At 34.6% G+C, this 16,950-nt stretch overlaps 1 protein-coding gene across 1 annotated transcript in view; it reads right to left on the bottom strand.

Moving 5' to 3' along the window:
• The window catches only part of PREX2 (phosphatidylinositol-3,4,5-trisphosphate dependent Rac exchange factor 2), a 296,781-nt gene that overhangs the window by 115,122 nt on the left and 164,709 nt on the right, over nucleotides 1-16,950 (bottom strand). The window contains exons 29-32 of the mRNA XM_033202634.1: nucleotides 16,657-16,747; nucleotides 15,920-16,048; nucleotides 7,939-7,980; nucleotides 1,128-1,345 (exon numbers count right to left, since the gene is read on the bottom strand). Coding sequence (XP_033058525.1) covers nucleotides 1,128-1,345; nucleotides 7,939-7,980; nucleotides 15,920-16,048; nucleotides 16,657-16,747 — 480 coding nt within the window. The remainder of the gene's footprint in view (nucleotides 1-1,127; nucleotides 1,346-7,938; nucleotides 7,981-15,919; nucleotides 16,049-16,656; nucleotides 16,748-16,950) is intronic.

The following is a 16,950-nucleotide window of genomic DNA, read 5'->3' as shown; positions in this document are numbered from 1 at the left end:
TCATTTTACTGTTGAATTTTAAGGGTTCTTTACATATTCTGCCTATGTCACTTATCAAATATATGATTTGTAAATATTTTCTCATATTCTTTGAGATTTCCAATAAAATTAAGTTTAAAGTAAAAGCACCGGCACTTGATTAGACAATGGCAGCTTAAAAGTAAGGAAAACACAACAGAAATAAAGCCTTACTCATTTACACATTCATTCAACAGATAATTGATGCCTACCATGTGTTAAAAATTAGGCTTCCTATCATATGTAATTCACACACACACAAACACACACACACACACACACACATACATTTGTTTTTAAACTCAAACATGTTACTTTGTAGCTACATTTTCTATGTGTACTTTAAGAGATGAAATAGGCTCTCATGTTTAAAATTACAATTCTATTCTGTGATCACCTAACGTTTACATATTAAAGTGAACATATTTGCTTTTAAACATGATGATAACTATCCAAACCACCGGAGGTATACGTGAAAAATCTCTTAAGTTCACCACAGTTTTATTTTTCAAATATTTAAAGATGCTTTCTTCATATCCACTGTGGAAACCCGATGAATAAACATAGAATATTCTACAGCAATTAAGGCAATGCTCTTCGATTTAATAGAACAAACATGCATACAAAGAAAAGAACTAAAATTATTTAACATACGCAAAGTTTAAACAGATTGTCAGGCAGTATGGTATTTGAGTTCTCTGAGCTTGGCTCTCAAGCCTGCTCCAGGACATCAATCGCAATAGGAGCTTTGGTTTCACAGCAGCCTGTGTCCTTGGACTGGGAGTAAGGAAAAGCAGCAGAACGACCCTTTTTCTTCTGGTGACCTTTTCCAGTCAGTGTGTAGGGATACAAGAATTAGTAACAGATGGAGGCTTTCTCAGCTTTTAGCAGCCACAGAGAAGAGATACAAATCAGCAAAGAAGGAATACATTCTACATACTTATTAAAAATTGAAGGACCACAGAAAAATGTATATTTTTAAAGTAGCTGAATGCATGCACGTTCATAGAGATAACCAGGGGGAAAGAAATAACTATTTCTTATTTCAAAACATGTTACAGTGTAGGTTACACTTGACACAGACAGTGGGAGTCATGTGATTTCCTTACCAAGTTTGGTGACAGAAGTGACTGAAAGTGAAAAAGAACACCTGCATTCGCTATCTGGTCCAGCCACCTCCTGCTGGCTTCCCAAGTTTCCATCTCATTTTCCTTGCTGTTGTCAAACATCTGGTTCAAGGCCGCCATGAGTTGCTCAGAGAAGGCACAGACAGTGGCCACAAGAGTCTGGCAGAAAACCATGTCTCTACGGAGCTGTGTCTCACTATCTGTGATCAAAGAGAACATAGAGAATGCTTTGAAAAATGTTGCAGATGGTGAAAACCAGTAAGTTAAGCATCTACATTCACTAGCATTTCATCTTTTTACTAAACTCACACGTGTGAAAAATGTGAATTTGAGCTCTATAAATGACCACACATATTTTAGCAAACATGCTTTACAGAAAACACTAAACACCAAAAAATATTAGAAATATTAAAATATTTTTTCCTAATCAATATTGTGACTCTAGTCTCGAATCATTAAATTGTTTGATAAAACCTGAGGGAGAAAAATAAGGCTTCATTTATTTATATTTTCTATACCTGATGGGACACAATTTGCATTTCCTGCAATGACATTTTCCTAAACAAAACTCAAAGTCCAATTTGTCGTTTTTTGTTGGCAAATTAAATACAATATTATTAATATAATTTTTAAAATTAACAACTAAACCTAAAATATTAATGTGAAATACATATGGGGAAGAGTATATGATGTTCAATTGTTTGCAATTATAAGCAAATCTGTCTCTCCTGAATGGTGTTATTAAACTTCATGAGCTATAAGTATGTTCAAATATATAAGAATATAAATTTCTATAATTCTTTCAAATAAGTAATGTATTTATAGTTTTAGTATGAATTGATTTTTATATGTTTAGCAGGATTCTTATCCTGCAATTGACTGGAGTTTTGGTTAACCCACTGATATGGTTAGGCTTTGTGTCCTCACCCAAATCTCATCTTGAATTATCATCCCCAGGTGTTGAGGAAGAGACCTGGTGGAAAGTGATTGGATTACGGGGGGTGGTTTCTCCCATGCTGTTCTTGTGATAGTGAGTGAATTTTCATGAGATCTGATGGTTTTATAAATGGCAGTTTTTCCTGTATTCTGATACACATGCTCTCTGCTCTCTCTTGCCTGCCACCGTGTAAGACATGCCTCTTTCCCCTTCTGCCTTCTCCCATTCTAAGTTTTCTGCGGCCTTCCTGGCTATGCATAACTGTGAGTCAATTAAACTTTTTTCCTTTATAGAGTACCCACAATCTCAGATATTTCTTCATAGCAGTAAGAAAACAGACTAATACACCCATTTTGAAGATATGTTTCTACTGTGAACTGCCACTTCTGAACTAAAGATTTTTCAAATGGAAAGAAGCTAACACACAGAGTTAATTTCTTCAGGTGGTTGGATATATACAAACTACAGAAACACAAAGCTACACATTCCACATATTGAAAAATCACTTCCACTAGAAGTGGAAACAACAAAGGGAAAAATAACCTCCTCTCAAATGTATACTAAATATTTCAAGGGTTCATAGACTTCTCTGGAATAAAGAAGCATTATCAATATTAGTGTATAACACAGAGATAAATGCTGACTTTATTCAGTGGGGAGCTCCTGTTTTACTGACAAAAAAGGCATAATTTTAAAGATTTTCCAAGAACATTGAACATCTGTTTTTAATAACCATCAAAGGTATATGTACATATAATTTAGTTTCTATGTTACTTGGTTTCATTGTAAAACCTATTCTTGAAAATTTTATTAGAAAGATAATTAAATATTCAAAATATTTAATTTTGTATCTGAATATTCATTTATTAGGCTCAACTATAGAAACATGCTGCTTTGATAGGTTAAAATGGTGGAATATGACCATTCCATATGGCTCAGCTTGCTAATTTAACCAACAACATGTGTTAAGCATCTATATCATGTGCCCCATGCTACTAGATAGGAAAGGGCATTTATAGGTAACTATAAAATCTTTAAACTGGAAATGAACTTTGTCCAATCCTCAATTAAGAAAAAAACTAAACACCATTTTGTTGCGCACAATTTCTATCAGAGTAGACATTCACTATATCAATGATTAAAATAGAGTCAGTGGCACTAAAAATAAATTAAAAAGTGAAATGAAAAGATGAGTTCATTCTCTGGTTTCTTGAAATATCTGGATTTAATTTTACTTAAGAAGCTAATTCAGATAGCTTGTTAGCTCCAGTGTGCACCTAGGGTACTGAGGTTCAAGTCATATGTAAAATAAATTGCCCTACGTCTTCGTTGTACATTATTAGTTTTTCAGATGTTGTATAGTGAAGCAGAAAATCTGGGTGAATTTTTAAAAATACTTCAGTAGATATGGCAGCAATATTCCCACCTATACCTTGAAAATGTTTTAATAAAAATCTAATCAGAAAGAAATTATGGATATTGAGTGAAAAGCAAAAATCTAGAGAAAGAAGGATCTGCACTGCAAGCTTTAACAAAAATCACCGGGATTAATAACTTTGTCACTGGTAGAAATAATTATTTTCGAGTTTCTTTTGTGAAAAAATTCTCTTCTATTTTTATCCTCAAAATAATACTTAGATGTTTATGCTATACTCTGCTACTATATTCTATTTGCATTTAAGCCAAAATAAGATTTTTCTTTCAACCTCTTTATCAAATCAGAACTGATTGCAATTGACAGTCATCTTTTCAATGTGCAAAACCTGTTGATAACTTGAAGTTGTATTCATTCATCAATTCAAATGTTTAACACTGAATGAATACCCCACAGGAACTGACAGCTGCAACAACTACTAGAGAATCCAAGCTTGGGCCTCAGCCATAGTGAATAAAAATTCATACCTCATGAGACGATATTCTGTTGCCACCTTCCTATTTTCAACAGAGAGTGGATGAATTGTTTGCACAGATTCAAAATGTACATATTATATCAAGAGCTTTTCAAATTAACTTTTTACAAGCCATCACCTCGCAGTGAATAACAAAGTTAGAAAACAGTGGCGTAAGCGGGACCTTGCGACCTATCCCCAACTTATATTTACAGCTTCTCAACATACCACTTCCCTCCATTCATTACACACTACAGCAACAATGTTCACAGAATTATTGGGAGAGCACATTAAAACAACATATCTGAAAGCAGTCAGAAGCCTGAGGTACACAGACCTGTCCTCTTTGAGCCACACAGTACTGCTCGGCAGTTCTCAAATACCAAATGCCCTATGGCCTACATTTGGCCTATACCTTCCTTCCAGACGTACTGCATGCCCTTGTCCTTCTCCTCTGTGTAGCAAACTTTAAATCAATCTTTAAGAGTCAACTCATCAAACTATTGAAACTCATTGAAAGATTATCTCCCCTTGTGAAATTCCCCTCTTCCCAAGGAAGTACTGGGGCTCTTCTTCTGGTCACCATACACCTGGAGGCATCCTTCTACTGGAGGGCTAAATATATAACACAGTGGGCATTCATTTATGAGTTTGTGTTCCTGAGGAACCATCAGCACATCAAGGCCAGAGAAGTGGCATGTGACTTAGGCTCACATTCCTTAGAGGCATATCAACCGCTTTCAACTACCCATTCTAAGCCAAAGTTTAGGTATCAGATCCTCACGTGGAAAATGGGGTCCATTCCTCCTTCTTAGGTCTACGATAAAGATAAATGAGATAAAAAGTATTTAAAGCACTTAACAAAGTAAAATGGTGTAGCATTATCATTGTAATTCTTCTTTTTGTCCAGCATCCAGCACCATGCTTGGCACTGAGTAGGTGCTCAGCTTTATTGCTCATGGAGAAGGAACAATTTGTTACATAAATACAACAAAATCTACTAACTCTCAGCAAAAATATCCAGGTCTTTTTCTTTCAATTATGCAACCATTCAAAATTTACAAGTATCCATCCTTTACCAAAGGTATTTTTGTTTTTTTGTGTGTGTTTTTGTTTTGTTTTGCTTTGTTTTTTTAAGACAGAGTGTCTTGCTCTGTCACCCAGGCTGGAGTACAGTGGCAGGATCATAGCTCACTGCACGTTCAAACTTCTGGGCTCAAGAGATCCTCCTACCTTGGCCTCCCAAATAGCTGGGACTACAAGTGTGTGCCATCACTTCTGGCTAATTTATTTTATTTCTTTTAAAGGCAGGGCCTCACTATGATGTCCAGGCTGGTCTCAAACTCCTAACCTCAAATAATACTCCATCCTCAGCCTCTCAAAGTGCTGAGATTATAAACAGGGCACACTGCCTTCATTTCCTATTTTTTATAAATAAGAAAGAACTACAGCAAAAATCACATCTGCTTTCAGCTACTGGCAAAAGAAGAAAAACAGAGATTTTGAGGGTGTTTTTTTTTTTTTGCTTACTATTATTGTAGAGTAAGATTTTTATTATTTATTTTTATCATAGAGCAGTATTTTTCTCATAGTGAGAGTACACTCAAAAGAAATGGTTTTTGTACCTATCAAAGGCTTCAGTTTCATTTCAGTATTTAAGCACCTATCTCATCTTCTAAAACATGTTTTAAATTACACTATTTAATCTTGGCTGTTTAAAAGTTTAAGATCTATAATTAGCTAGCTGGTCTAAAAAGAATGAGATGGTTTCTAGATACACAAAAGCAATCTCAGAAATTATGCTAACACAGAGACTGTAGGGAAAATAAAGCAAAATAAACAACAAAAAAAGAGAAAGGTAGAAATAAAAGGAGGTTAAGAATATTTAAAAGACACAGTCTACCCTTTTCAAATGAACATAATTTCACAGCCAAAAATATGAAGTATTTTGGCTACTGTTTTGGTGTCATACTATATAGAAGAGGGGAAAGAGAGTGAGCAAATAAAGCAGGAAAATAAAGAATCACAAGAGGAACAGAAAAATAAAATTGAAATCAAAATAAAAATCTACCAGAGCATCCATTTGAGCATTAATGAATAAAACGAGGTATCCCGGAATCACCTCTGGAACTGGCAAACCTAATTTTGAATTCCAAAACTGCCACCTACTAGTTATTCATTTATTCAATAAGACATCAATACGCCTAACCTTCTAGATGCTCCAACGTCAGTGTCGACTGTATACTATGTGCTGGTTATTATTAACCTGCCAGAATGTCAATTTCTTCACCTTTAAAACTGTAGAAACAATAATATTCTCATGTGGTGGGTTGTGGGGACCCAATGAAATCCAAGAAAATGAGGTCCATGAATTGTGTTATTAGTAAAGCTCAAAAACTGTTAAGATATTTTTGCCATTATTATTACTCAGTCAAAAAGCAAGGTAAAAACTTTTTTCATTACGGCAAAAAACCAAAGGACAAATAAAAAAGCCCTGTTGGTCAACTTGGTTCATTCATAATTTAAAATTTCCAAGTGTGGTACTTTGTAAAAGTGGTCACAAATTCTTTCCCTCCCTGTATCCACACTCTTGCAATGTAATTTTGAGACCCTCTCCTTCAAAAGTAGAATCTATGTCTCTACCCCTTAAGTCTGGCCTTGCCAGTTACATGCTGGGGCCAGAAAGTGACAAGCTCTTAGACATTTGCACTGTCTTCCTGGAACCCTGCAAATCCACCGTGTGAACAAGAACAGGCTAGCCTCATAGATGATGAGAGACAGGCAGCCCAGGCAACCCTGTAACCTCAGCTAACAGCCAGTCAAATGTTACATATGTGAGTAAGGCCACCCTAGATCACCTGTGCCTAGCCAACCCACCACCTGACTGCAGACACATGGGCATACCCAGCCAAGATCAATAAAACCTGGCACAGACTAGCAGAATCGCCCAGATGACACTAGACAGGTAAGCAATAACAAATGGTCATTGTTTTATGTCACAAATTTTGGGGAATTTTTTTTAGCACAACAAATGCTAACTGCTATCACAAGTAATCATTCAGGTTATATTTTTCGGAACAAATTCCTATCAAAATTTAGTTAGTGTAATAGAATTTCTGTGTATACACATACACACACACATACTTTATGGGAAATAGATTAAAATAATAAAAGTAACTCATTCAACATATCTATACATCTCCAAATCTACAGAAAGAGAGGCACAGTAGGCCAACATCAAACTGTCCACTGTAATTAAATGGCATGTGAGTTTTTCCCAGTCTTTATGATCCATTTCCTTCTAAATGCATTTTGAATGAAAACCTTGTTGAAATATTTTATACATTTTCCCTTTTTCATTCATATAATTTTTTCATTCATTTTTGTCACAAATATTTGTTGAATATCTCTATGCCAGCCACTATTTTGGGCATTTGCTGATGATCAAAACAGACACAGTGCCTGCCTTTATCACATTTACAGTCCATCATCTGCAATTTAGAATCTCATCAAATATGTAATTGTCCTTTAGTGTCATTTTCCATTACCAACATTTTTTGAGCTCCCACTAAGTGCATGGTAAAAGTGTTTTAATGTAAGATTTGTAAAATGTTTACATACATTCTTGTTCATAAACAAAATTTAGACACGATTAACTTTAGCAAAACCTGCTCCCTTTCTCCTGTTTAATAATATTTTATTTAAATCTATATTCATATATGTTTTCATGGTTTTGCTTATAAGAGAATACAAGTATGTGTGTATGTATATGTATGTGTATATATATATTCGCATTTTTATTAAAATGATGTGAGTACTTTTTCTAATCTTTCCAAAGATTTGGAGAAGGTAGGGATCATATTTCTATTTTGTAAATGGTTGAAGGCACTGTCCTCAAATTTCAAGGCCTTTATGATCCTGGGCCACAATCACTTAAATAGTAAAAAAATAAAATGCAAAATGTTACCTGAATATTCAAGAAGAGCCAGGAGTATCCTACACCTCACCTCTGCAGAGAAAGAAAACACATCAGTTAATTGTTCACTCTTTCTGTCACAAATACCATATTTTAACTATGTAGTCAAAATTAGTATGATCTTATTATACTAGGCTGGTGCAAAAGTAATTGTGGTTTTGCCATTACTTTCAATGGATGGCAAAAACAGCAATTACTTTTGCACCAACCTAATATTAAATAATAAAAATCAATTCACTTGACATGTTACTCTTGCCTGTTTGCCTACACTAATTCTATCCATTGTTCAAGATCCTGAAATGTCTCTGAATTGTATCAGTCAATGAAACACCATTCAAATCCTGGCAGCTTTTTAGGTCATCCTTAGCTGTTTTAGCCTACTTGGTGTTCTGCAAGCTACAACTGTTGTAATCGCTAGCAATAAACTGTCAAACAATATTATATATATATATATATATATATATACTCTTCTTCCAACCCCAACCCACGCAGGGTCAATCACAGATGTAAATTTAAAAACTTACAAAGTTCCTGCTAAATACCCAAGACTACGGGAAACAAAAAAGATTAAGTTATATCCTATTCTAGACAGATTCACAATAGAGTCAGAAAGACAGAATTGACTGAAAATAAATGCAGGAAATACTTGAAAGGGCACTAATTTTTACAAGTGAGACTGAAAGAAGAAAAGGATTTCAGAGGCATGAAAGTATAATAAACTAAGAGTCAGGAGACTGCTGTTACATACTAATTTTGTGGCTTTAGAAAATTGCTAAATTACTTTGAGTCTCAATTAACTCATTCATAAATGAAGATAACATCTGCCTTATCTATTTTACAGGTCTGTGTAAAATATAAGTGAGAATATGTATGAAAAGTCTTTGAAAATTGTTTAAAGTGCTATATACACGTGAAGACTGTTATTATTGTAATCTGAATCTGGCCGAAGTTGGTATAGAATTCTAAATGAGACTACAAAATATTTCATAAAACTTTAAATTATCACTGTCAAGAAAAGAGACACATATTCTAAGACTGAGAAATTTTGCTAGCAAGGGAATATAGTGGAGAATGAATAACAATTATTTAACAATCTAGCATAGAGAGATTTTACTATGTCATTAAGAGATTGAGATTGGGATATGATTAGAAAGCTCCACTGAAAAATGGCTTCTAACAGATCGATGAGTTTAGTCTTACATAACAGAAAATCACTGCAAGACTCTGTGACACAGTAGTGAAATTATGAACACGATATTTTAGGAAGATGAATCTCATAATGGTTATAAGAATCAGAAAAAGATAGGGAGAGGGAGGTTAGCCAGAAAAATCATTGCAATTACTGAAGTGTGATGAAAAAGGAAAAAACTGAAGAGACACTCTTTAGAATATTGGGACAAATACAGGGAAAAAAATTTTTAAATGTAGGTTGCTAAAAAAAAATGAGATTTAGAATAAAGCATTTTTCTTTGTAGGGAACAAAAAGTCGAAAACGTGTTCACTAATAAACATCTGAATTTAAGGTGATGGTGGGCTACTCAGATAAAAATATCTTCATTCAGCTGATGATATGAGAACATAACTTACCTCAGCGTTAACATTAAGCAGGAGACAGGCATCGTCTTAGTGACACCATACAATTAATCTTTCCTCACTTAATTCACTATCTTCTCTGCTCTCTTCTACACACAGTTTAATCTGCTATGAATGGGTGAGTATATAGTGACACAATTTTTGAATGTCACTGCAACAGTTCTTTCTAAATAAAGACCATAGAATTACAACACCTTGGTATCACATGTGGTATATAATGGATGGGATATTTTGAAATCGGAGACTAGGAAAAACATTAAAAATGGGGTCATCCCAGCTACTTATATAAACCAAGAAATTCTGGCCTGGTGGCACCAGGTTAAATTAAGTCCCAAGATTTAACCTTCCATTAAGTCATTCATTCACTATATAAAGACAGTCTAGGAAGTAGAATGAAAATGACTTAAGCTGAATAGGATAAATTCGTGCTGAGCCAGCGAAGTTTCTCAGAGTGCCTCCACAGAACAAGCAAAGGATTTCAATGATCCTAATGCTTTTTCCACTCCTAACAGGACCAGACATCACAGGGATTACCAGGAAATGGTAGTATGCCCTCTCCCTTGCATAGTCCAATGAGATGAAGCAAAAAGTAATCATTTTTAAAGATTCACTTAACATGATGACAATCACAGCTCTGACCCAAACAGCTCACTGAAACAAAGAAATCTGCAACCAGAGATGCAACTTAAATTCTACAGAGAGCCCTCCCCACATAATTGACTATAAGACTCTCAGCCCATTCAACCACACTCAACTGGCTAGTGGATTCCCATGACCAAGAGTGGCACCCATATACACAACACATATCAATCATTCCATCAATCACTATGTGTATATAGTTATCATTCCTATAGCTGCTTATTGTGACATGAGTTACAAAGAGTACAAAAGTAGGTCTTGAGAAGAAAATGTAAGATTCTTAAAATGAGTACTTTTTGAAAAATTAAACTTTTTATCCTGCATTAGAAATGTATTTTTTAAAACTTTTAAGTTCAAGGGTACATGTGCAGGTTTCTTATATAGGTACACTTGTGTCATGGGGGTTTGTTGCACAGATTAGTTCATAACCCAGGCATTAAGCCTAATACCCATTAAGTATTTTTTCTGATCCTCTCCCTCCTCCTACACTTCACATTCTGATAGGCCCCAGTATGTGTTGTTCCTCTCTTTGAGTCCATGTGTTCTCATCATTTAGCTTCCACTTACAAGTGAGAACATGTGGTATTTGGTTTTCTGTTCCTGTGTTAGTTTGCTAAGGATAATGGACTCCAGCTCCATTCATGTTCCTGCAAAGGACATTATCGCATTCTTTTTTATGGCTGCATATTATTCCCTGGAATACATGTACCACATTTTCTTTATCCAGTCTACCACTGATGGGCATTTGAGTTGATTTAATATCTTTGGTATTATGAGTAGTCCTGCAATGAATATATGTGTGCACACATCTTTATGACAGAGTGACTTATATTCTTTTGGGTATATATCCAATAATGGGATTGCTGGGCCGAATGCTATTTCTGTTTTTAGGTCAAGGAATCACCACACTGTTTTCCACAATGGTTGAACTAATTTACATTCCCACCAACAGTGTGTAAGTGTTCCTTTTTCTCTGCAACCTTGTCAGTATCTGTTATTTTTTGACTTTTTAGTAATAGCCATTCTGACAGGTGTGAGATGGTATCTCATTGTAGTTTTGATTTGCATTTCTCTAATGAACAGTGATGTTGAGCTTTTTTTTCATATGTTTCTTAATGAACAGTGATGTTGAGCTTTTTTTCATGTTTGTTAGCCACATGTATGTCCTCTTTTGAAAAGTGTTCATCTCATTTGCTCACATTTTAGTGAGATTGTTTTTCTTCTTGTAAATTTGTTCCTTATAGATGCTTGACATTAGACCTTTGTCACATGCACAGTTTGCAAATTTTCTCCCATTCTGTAGGTTGTCTGTTTACTCTGTTAATACTTTCTTTTGTTATACAGGAGCTCTTAAGTTTAATTAGATCCCATTTGTCAATTTTTGCTTTTGTTGCAATTGCTTTCGGCATTTTCGTCATGAAATCTTTGCCCGTTCCTATGTCCAAAATGCTATTCCTCAGGTTGTCTTCTAGAGTTTTTATAGTTTTGAATTTTACTTTTAAGTCTTTAATCCATCTTCAGTTAATTTTTGTATAAGGTGTAAGGAAGGGGTTCAGTTTCAATCTTCTGCATATGGCTAGCCAGTTATCCCAGCACCATTTATTAAATAGAAAATCCTTTCCCCATTGCTTGTTTTTGTCAGCCTTGTAGAAGATCAGATAGTCGTAGGTGTGTGACATTATTTCTGGGCTGTCTATTCTGCTCCATTGGTCTATGTGTGTTTTCATACCAGTACCATGCTGTTTTGGTTACTGTAGCCCTGTAGTATAGTTGGAAGTTCAGTAGTGTGATGCCTCCAGCCTTGTTCTTTTTACTTAGGATTGCCTTGGCTATTTAGGCTCTTTTTTTGGCTTCATACGAATTTTTAAATAGTTTTTTTCTAGTTTTGTGAAAAATGTTATTGGTAGTTTAACAGGAATAGCATTGAATCTGTAAACAGCTTTGGGCAGTATGGCCATTTTAATGGTATCAATTCTTCTTATCCATGAACATGGGATGTTTTTCCATTTGTTTGTGTCATCTCTAATATATCTTTGAGCAGTATTTTGTAGATCTCTTTGTAAAAATCTTTCACCTCCCTGGTTAGTTGTATTCCTAGGTATTTTATTCTTTGTGTGGCAATTGTGAATAAGATTACATTCCTGATTTGACTCTCAGCTTGACTGTCGTTGATGTATAAGAAAGCTAGTGAGTTTTGCACATTGATTTTTGTATCCCGAGACTTTGCTGAATTTGTTTATCAGGTTAAGGAACTTTTGGGCTGAGACTATAAGGTCTTCGAGATATAGAATCATTTTGCCTACAGACAGGGTTAGTTTGATTTCCTCTCTTCCTATTTGGATGCCCTTTATTACTTTCTCTTGCCTAATTGCCCTAGCCAAGACTTCCAATACTACGTTGAATAGGAGTGGTGAGAGAGGGAATCCTTGTCTTGTGCTGGTTTTCAAGGGGAATGCTTCCAGCTTTTGCCTTTTCAGTATGATGTTGGTGGCTGTGGGTTTGTTTTAGATGGCTCTTACTATTTTGAGGTATGTTCCTTCAATACTTAGTTTATTGAGGGTATTTAACAGGAAGCGATGTTGAATATTATCAAAAGTCTTTTCTGCATCTACTGAGATTATCATATGCTTTTTGTCTTTAGTTCTGTTTATATGATGAATCACACTTGTCGATTTGAGTATGTTGAACCAACTTTGTGTCCCAAGGATAAAGACTACTTGATCATGGTAGGTAAGCTTTTTGATGTGATGCTGGATTTGGTTTGCCAGTATTTTGTTGAAGATTTTTGCATTGATGTTCATAAAGAATATTGGCCTGAAGTTTTCTTTTTGTTGTTGTATCTCTGCCAATTTTTGGTATCAGGATAATGCTGGCCTCCTAGAGTAAGTTAGGGAGGAGTCCCTCCTCTTCAATTCTTTGAAATAGTTTTGATAGAAACTGTACCAGCTCTTCTTTGTACATCTGGTAGAATTTGGCTATTAATCCATCTGGCCCCAGGTTTTTTTTTTGGTTGGCAGGCTATTTATTACTGATTCAACTTTGGAGCTTGTTATTGGTCTGTTCAGGGATTCAAATTCTTTCTGGTTCAGTCTTGGGAGGGTGTATGTGTCCAGGAATTTATCCATTTATTTTAGATTTTGTAGTTTATGTGCATAGAAGTATCCATAGTTATGACACTTATATGTAAATACACATAACATAATAGTTATGTGTATTTCTGTGGGGTCAGTGGTAATATCTCCTTTGTCATTTTTAATATGTTTGTTTGGATCTTCTCTCTTTTCTTCTTTACTAGCCCAGCTAGTGGTCTATCTATTAATTTTTTCAAAAACCAACTCCTAGATTCATTGATCTTTTAAACGGTTTTTTGTATCTCAATCTCTTTCAGTTCAGCTCTGATTTTAGTTATTTCTTGTCCTCTGCTACCTTTGGGTTTGATTTTAACTTGGTTATATAGTTCTTTTGCTTGTGGGGTTAGGTTTATATATCGAGATCTTTCTAACTTTTGGATATGGGCATTTAGTGCCACAAAATTTCCTCTTAACATTGCCTTAGCTGTGTCCCAGAGAGTCTGGTATATTTTACCTTTGCTCTCAATAGTTTCACAGATTTATAAAGCAAGTTCTTAGAGATCTTCAGAGAGACTTAGACTCCCACACAATAATAGTTAGAGATTTCAACAACCCACTGTCAGTATTAGACAGATCATCAGGGCAGAACATTAACAAAGATATTCAGGACCTGAACTCAGCACTGATCAGATGGTCCTGATAGACATCTACAGATACCTCTATCCCAATACAACAGAATATACATTCTTCCCATCAACACAGGGCACATACACTAAAAGCAATGACATAATCAGACATAAAACACTTCTCAGCAAATGCAAAAGAAGTGAAATCATAACAACCACTCTCTCAGACCACAGAACAATCAAATTAGAAATAAAGACTAAGAAATTCACTCAAAACCATACAATTACATGGATATTGAATAACCTGCCCTTGAATAACTTTTGGGTAAATAGTAAAATTAATGCAGAAGCCAAGAAGTTCTTGGAAACTAATGAGAGCATTAGAAATTTCTATCTGAAAGATAAAATTGTTCAAAACAAAAAAGTGGGGGAGATTATTTAAGGATTTCTCAATTCCTAGTCAATATACATTTACCTTAAAACAAATATAAAATCTCAAAGATGATGAGAACAACTGCAGAATTATAATTTCTAGTAGTGTCATAATACTGGCATCTATTCAGCAGAAATATGTCTTTTACTCAGTAAAGTATATACTTAAATTTCTAAAACATAATTGTTTTTTAAAATGCATTTTATATTTATGCTATTCATATTTTGGGGAGTTTTAAATTCATACTTTTCATTAAATATTATGTTACAAAGTATCACAGATAAACATTATATTAGGCCATAAAATAAAAATATAGCCAAGAAATCCAGCTGTCAAATACAAAATATTTTATCATAAGGTAGAATCACTACGATTTATTTGGGGAAGTATTCCATATCTATACAAATTTCCTTTCTACTAATCTCTAAACAAAAGTTGTTATATTTGAGTATAAGTCTATGCAGAAGACTTAGTAATCACAGAACATTTAGGCCATCTCTGTCATTTAATAAATGTGTAAGTTGAAGCCTAAAAGAGTTAAGTGACTCAGACTCCATTTGGTATAAGAGGCTGTCTTTTGTCAGCAACATTTACAGCTCTCTTTAATTTACCCCACTTAAGGTAATAACTGCAGTTATACTGTAATTCTGCTAAATACCACTGAATACTATTGACCACATCCAACTGACACACAAATGACTAAGGAATAAAACTGTAAACACAGGAATAGTATTTATTGTACGGGTTTCTCGATCTTAGCACTATTAACATTTTGGATCAGAGAATTCTCCCTTGTGAGAAACTCTCTTATACATTCTAGAATGTTCAGCAGCATCCCTGGACTCTATCTAGAGGTCAGAAGCACACCTACAATTGTGACAACCAAAAATATCTCCAGATGTTGCTAACCACTGGTCTAATCACTGGGAAGAAAACTGCTGAGTTATATATTTTTAAAACTAGATGAATTCTCATTTCATCTTTTTCACCATAATCATTTTGGAAACTCTCAGAATTTTCCACTTAATCACGCTGACTCTGAACAACATGCAATCTATCTCAATGAAGTCGTCTCAAAATTATATGTCTCCAATTCACAGGTTTTACCAGTTATAGAATGTCACGTAAATAGTGTTATGGTAGTTAAGAGCAATCAACTTAGACAAACACTTCTGAAATAAAAACGTAAAAATTAATGATGCAACCTATGTGATTATTTTGATTCTCATACAGCTTCACAATTGATTTTTTTTTTTTTTGGATAAGCATTAGCTTCATGCCTTTTGTATATCCTTCAGAATTTTTTTATGACATTGTCTCCTATTATAAAGTCTTAAATTCTCTTCATGTTCAATTTGTCTTCACAACTTTGAGCCCTTATTTTATTCAATGAGAATATTCTCCATGATGTTTATAACCCTGGAGACACAAGGCCCTATAATCTTATTCCTTCTTGCCCTCTTCCTCCCTCACCATTTTCAGTACTTTTGTTTTCTTCACAACAGAAAACACTGCAAAAAGTAATCAGACATTACCAAACTTTTGGTTTTAGTGGGTTTTTAAATGATTATTGCTAAGATCATGCAACGATCTTTGCTTTTCACGCTGACCTTCAACAAATTTCCTGATGTTCTGAGCAAGAGTCCGGACGCTGCTGGGAAGATTCCAGGGATCTTGCTTGATATGAAGCCGTAGCCTTTTTGGACAACTCAGCTTTGGTTCCATTTCCTGTTGAAATTCTAAATAAACACAGAAAATCTCTCTTAAGTCTCAACTTGTTCCCAATCAATTAAACCTTTAGGCTTCAAAACCTTCTTCTGTCACTGTTGTCCTAGACTATTGACATGGTGGTCATTTATTTTGCCATACCATCAGAAAATCCGTTAAACCTAAAAAGTCAAACCTTAATGTTATTTTTTTATAAATGTTTAAACAAAGTAAATTTAGATGAAAACTCTACTTTCATTATCCCAAACTAGCTCCATCCTTTCCATTCATCAACTCTCATTCCCCACACCCTTTCCTTACCACTGGGAAACAGCCAAGGAGACATTATGCTTGGGTTCAGCAAAATCAACTTCATGTTTATGTATCTTCGATTAACTCATTTTTGCTTAGCCTGGCCCCTATAGGCATTAAACATTTTAAACTTTCAAATAAATGTAAAAATTCCTATGCTGACTTTTTTACATATTCAAAAATTATCAAAATAGAAGTAGTATCCAGTGAATTATGAAACATGAGTAACCGGAATTGCTCCTCTTATGCAATCTCCTTGCTTCTCGACTATATTGTCTACCAACTTTTTTTCTCAATTGCTTCTACTAGGTAATTTTTCAAGACTTACCTTGCAATCCTCGGCCTGGAGTGAGATACTTGGTTTGGTCAAAGGCCCTCACAACAGCCTGCCCTTTTAGGAGATTGGTAATTGAATCCACCTGTCAATAGTAGCGATTTCTGAGTTACATATTTCTCATAGTACATGATATATATTTCTAAAAGTAAATCTTATAAAACGTTTTCTTAAAGCAACAATTATTTTTGAAACCCCGATCGTTACATAAAATATTGAAATAAATGCACCTGATAACATTTGCAATGACATTTCTTACTATCTTACCACATATTAATACAAAATATA

The sequence above is a fragment of the Trachypithecus francoisi genome, unplaced genomic scaffold (genome assembly GCF_009764315.1).
Source record: "Trachypithecus francoisi isolate TF-2019V2 unplaced genomic scaffold, Tfra_2.0 Lachesis_group7, whole genome shotgun sequence".
NCBI classification, from domain to species: Eukaryota; Metazoa; Chordata; class Mammalia; order Primates; family Cercopithecidae; genus Trachypithecus; species Trachypithecus francoisi.
Note: the sequence above shows the minus strand (reverse complement) of the source record. Positions and strands in the feature narration are given on the sequence as shown.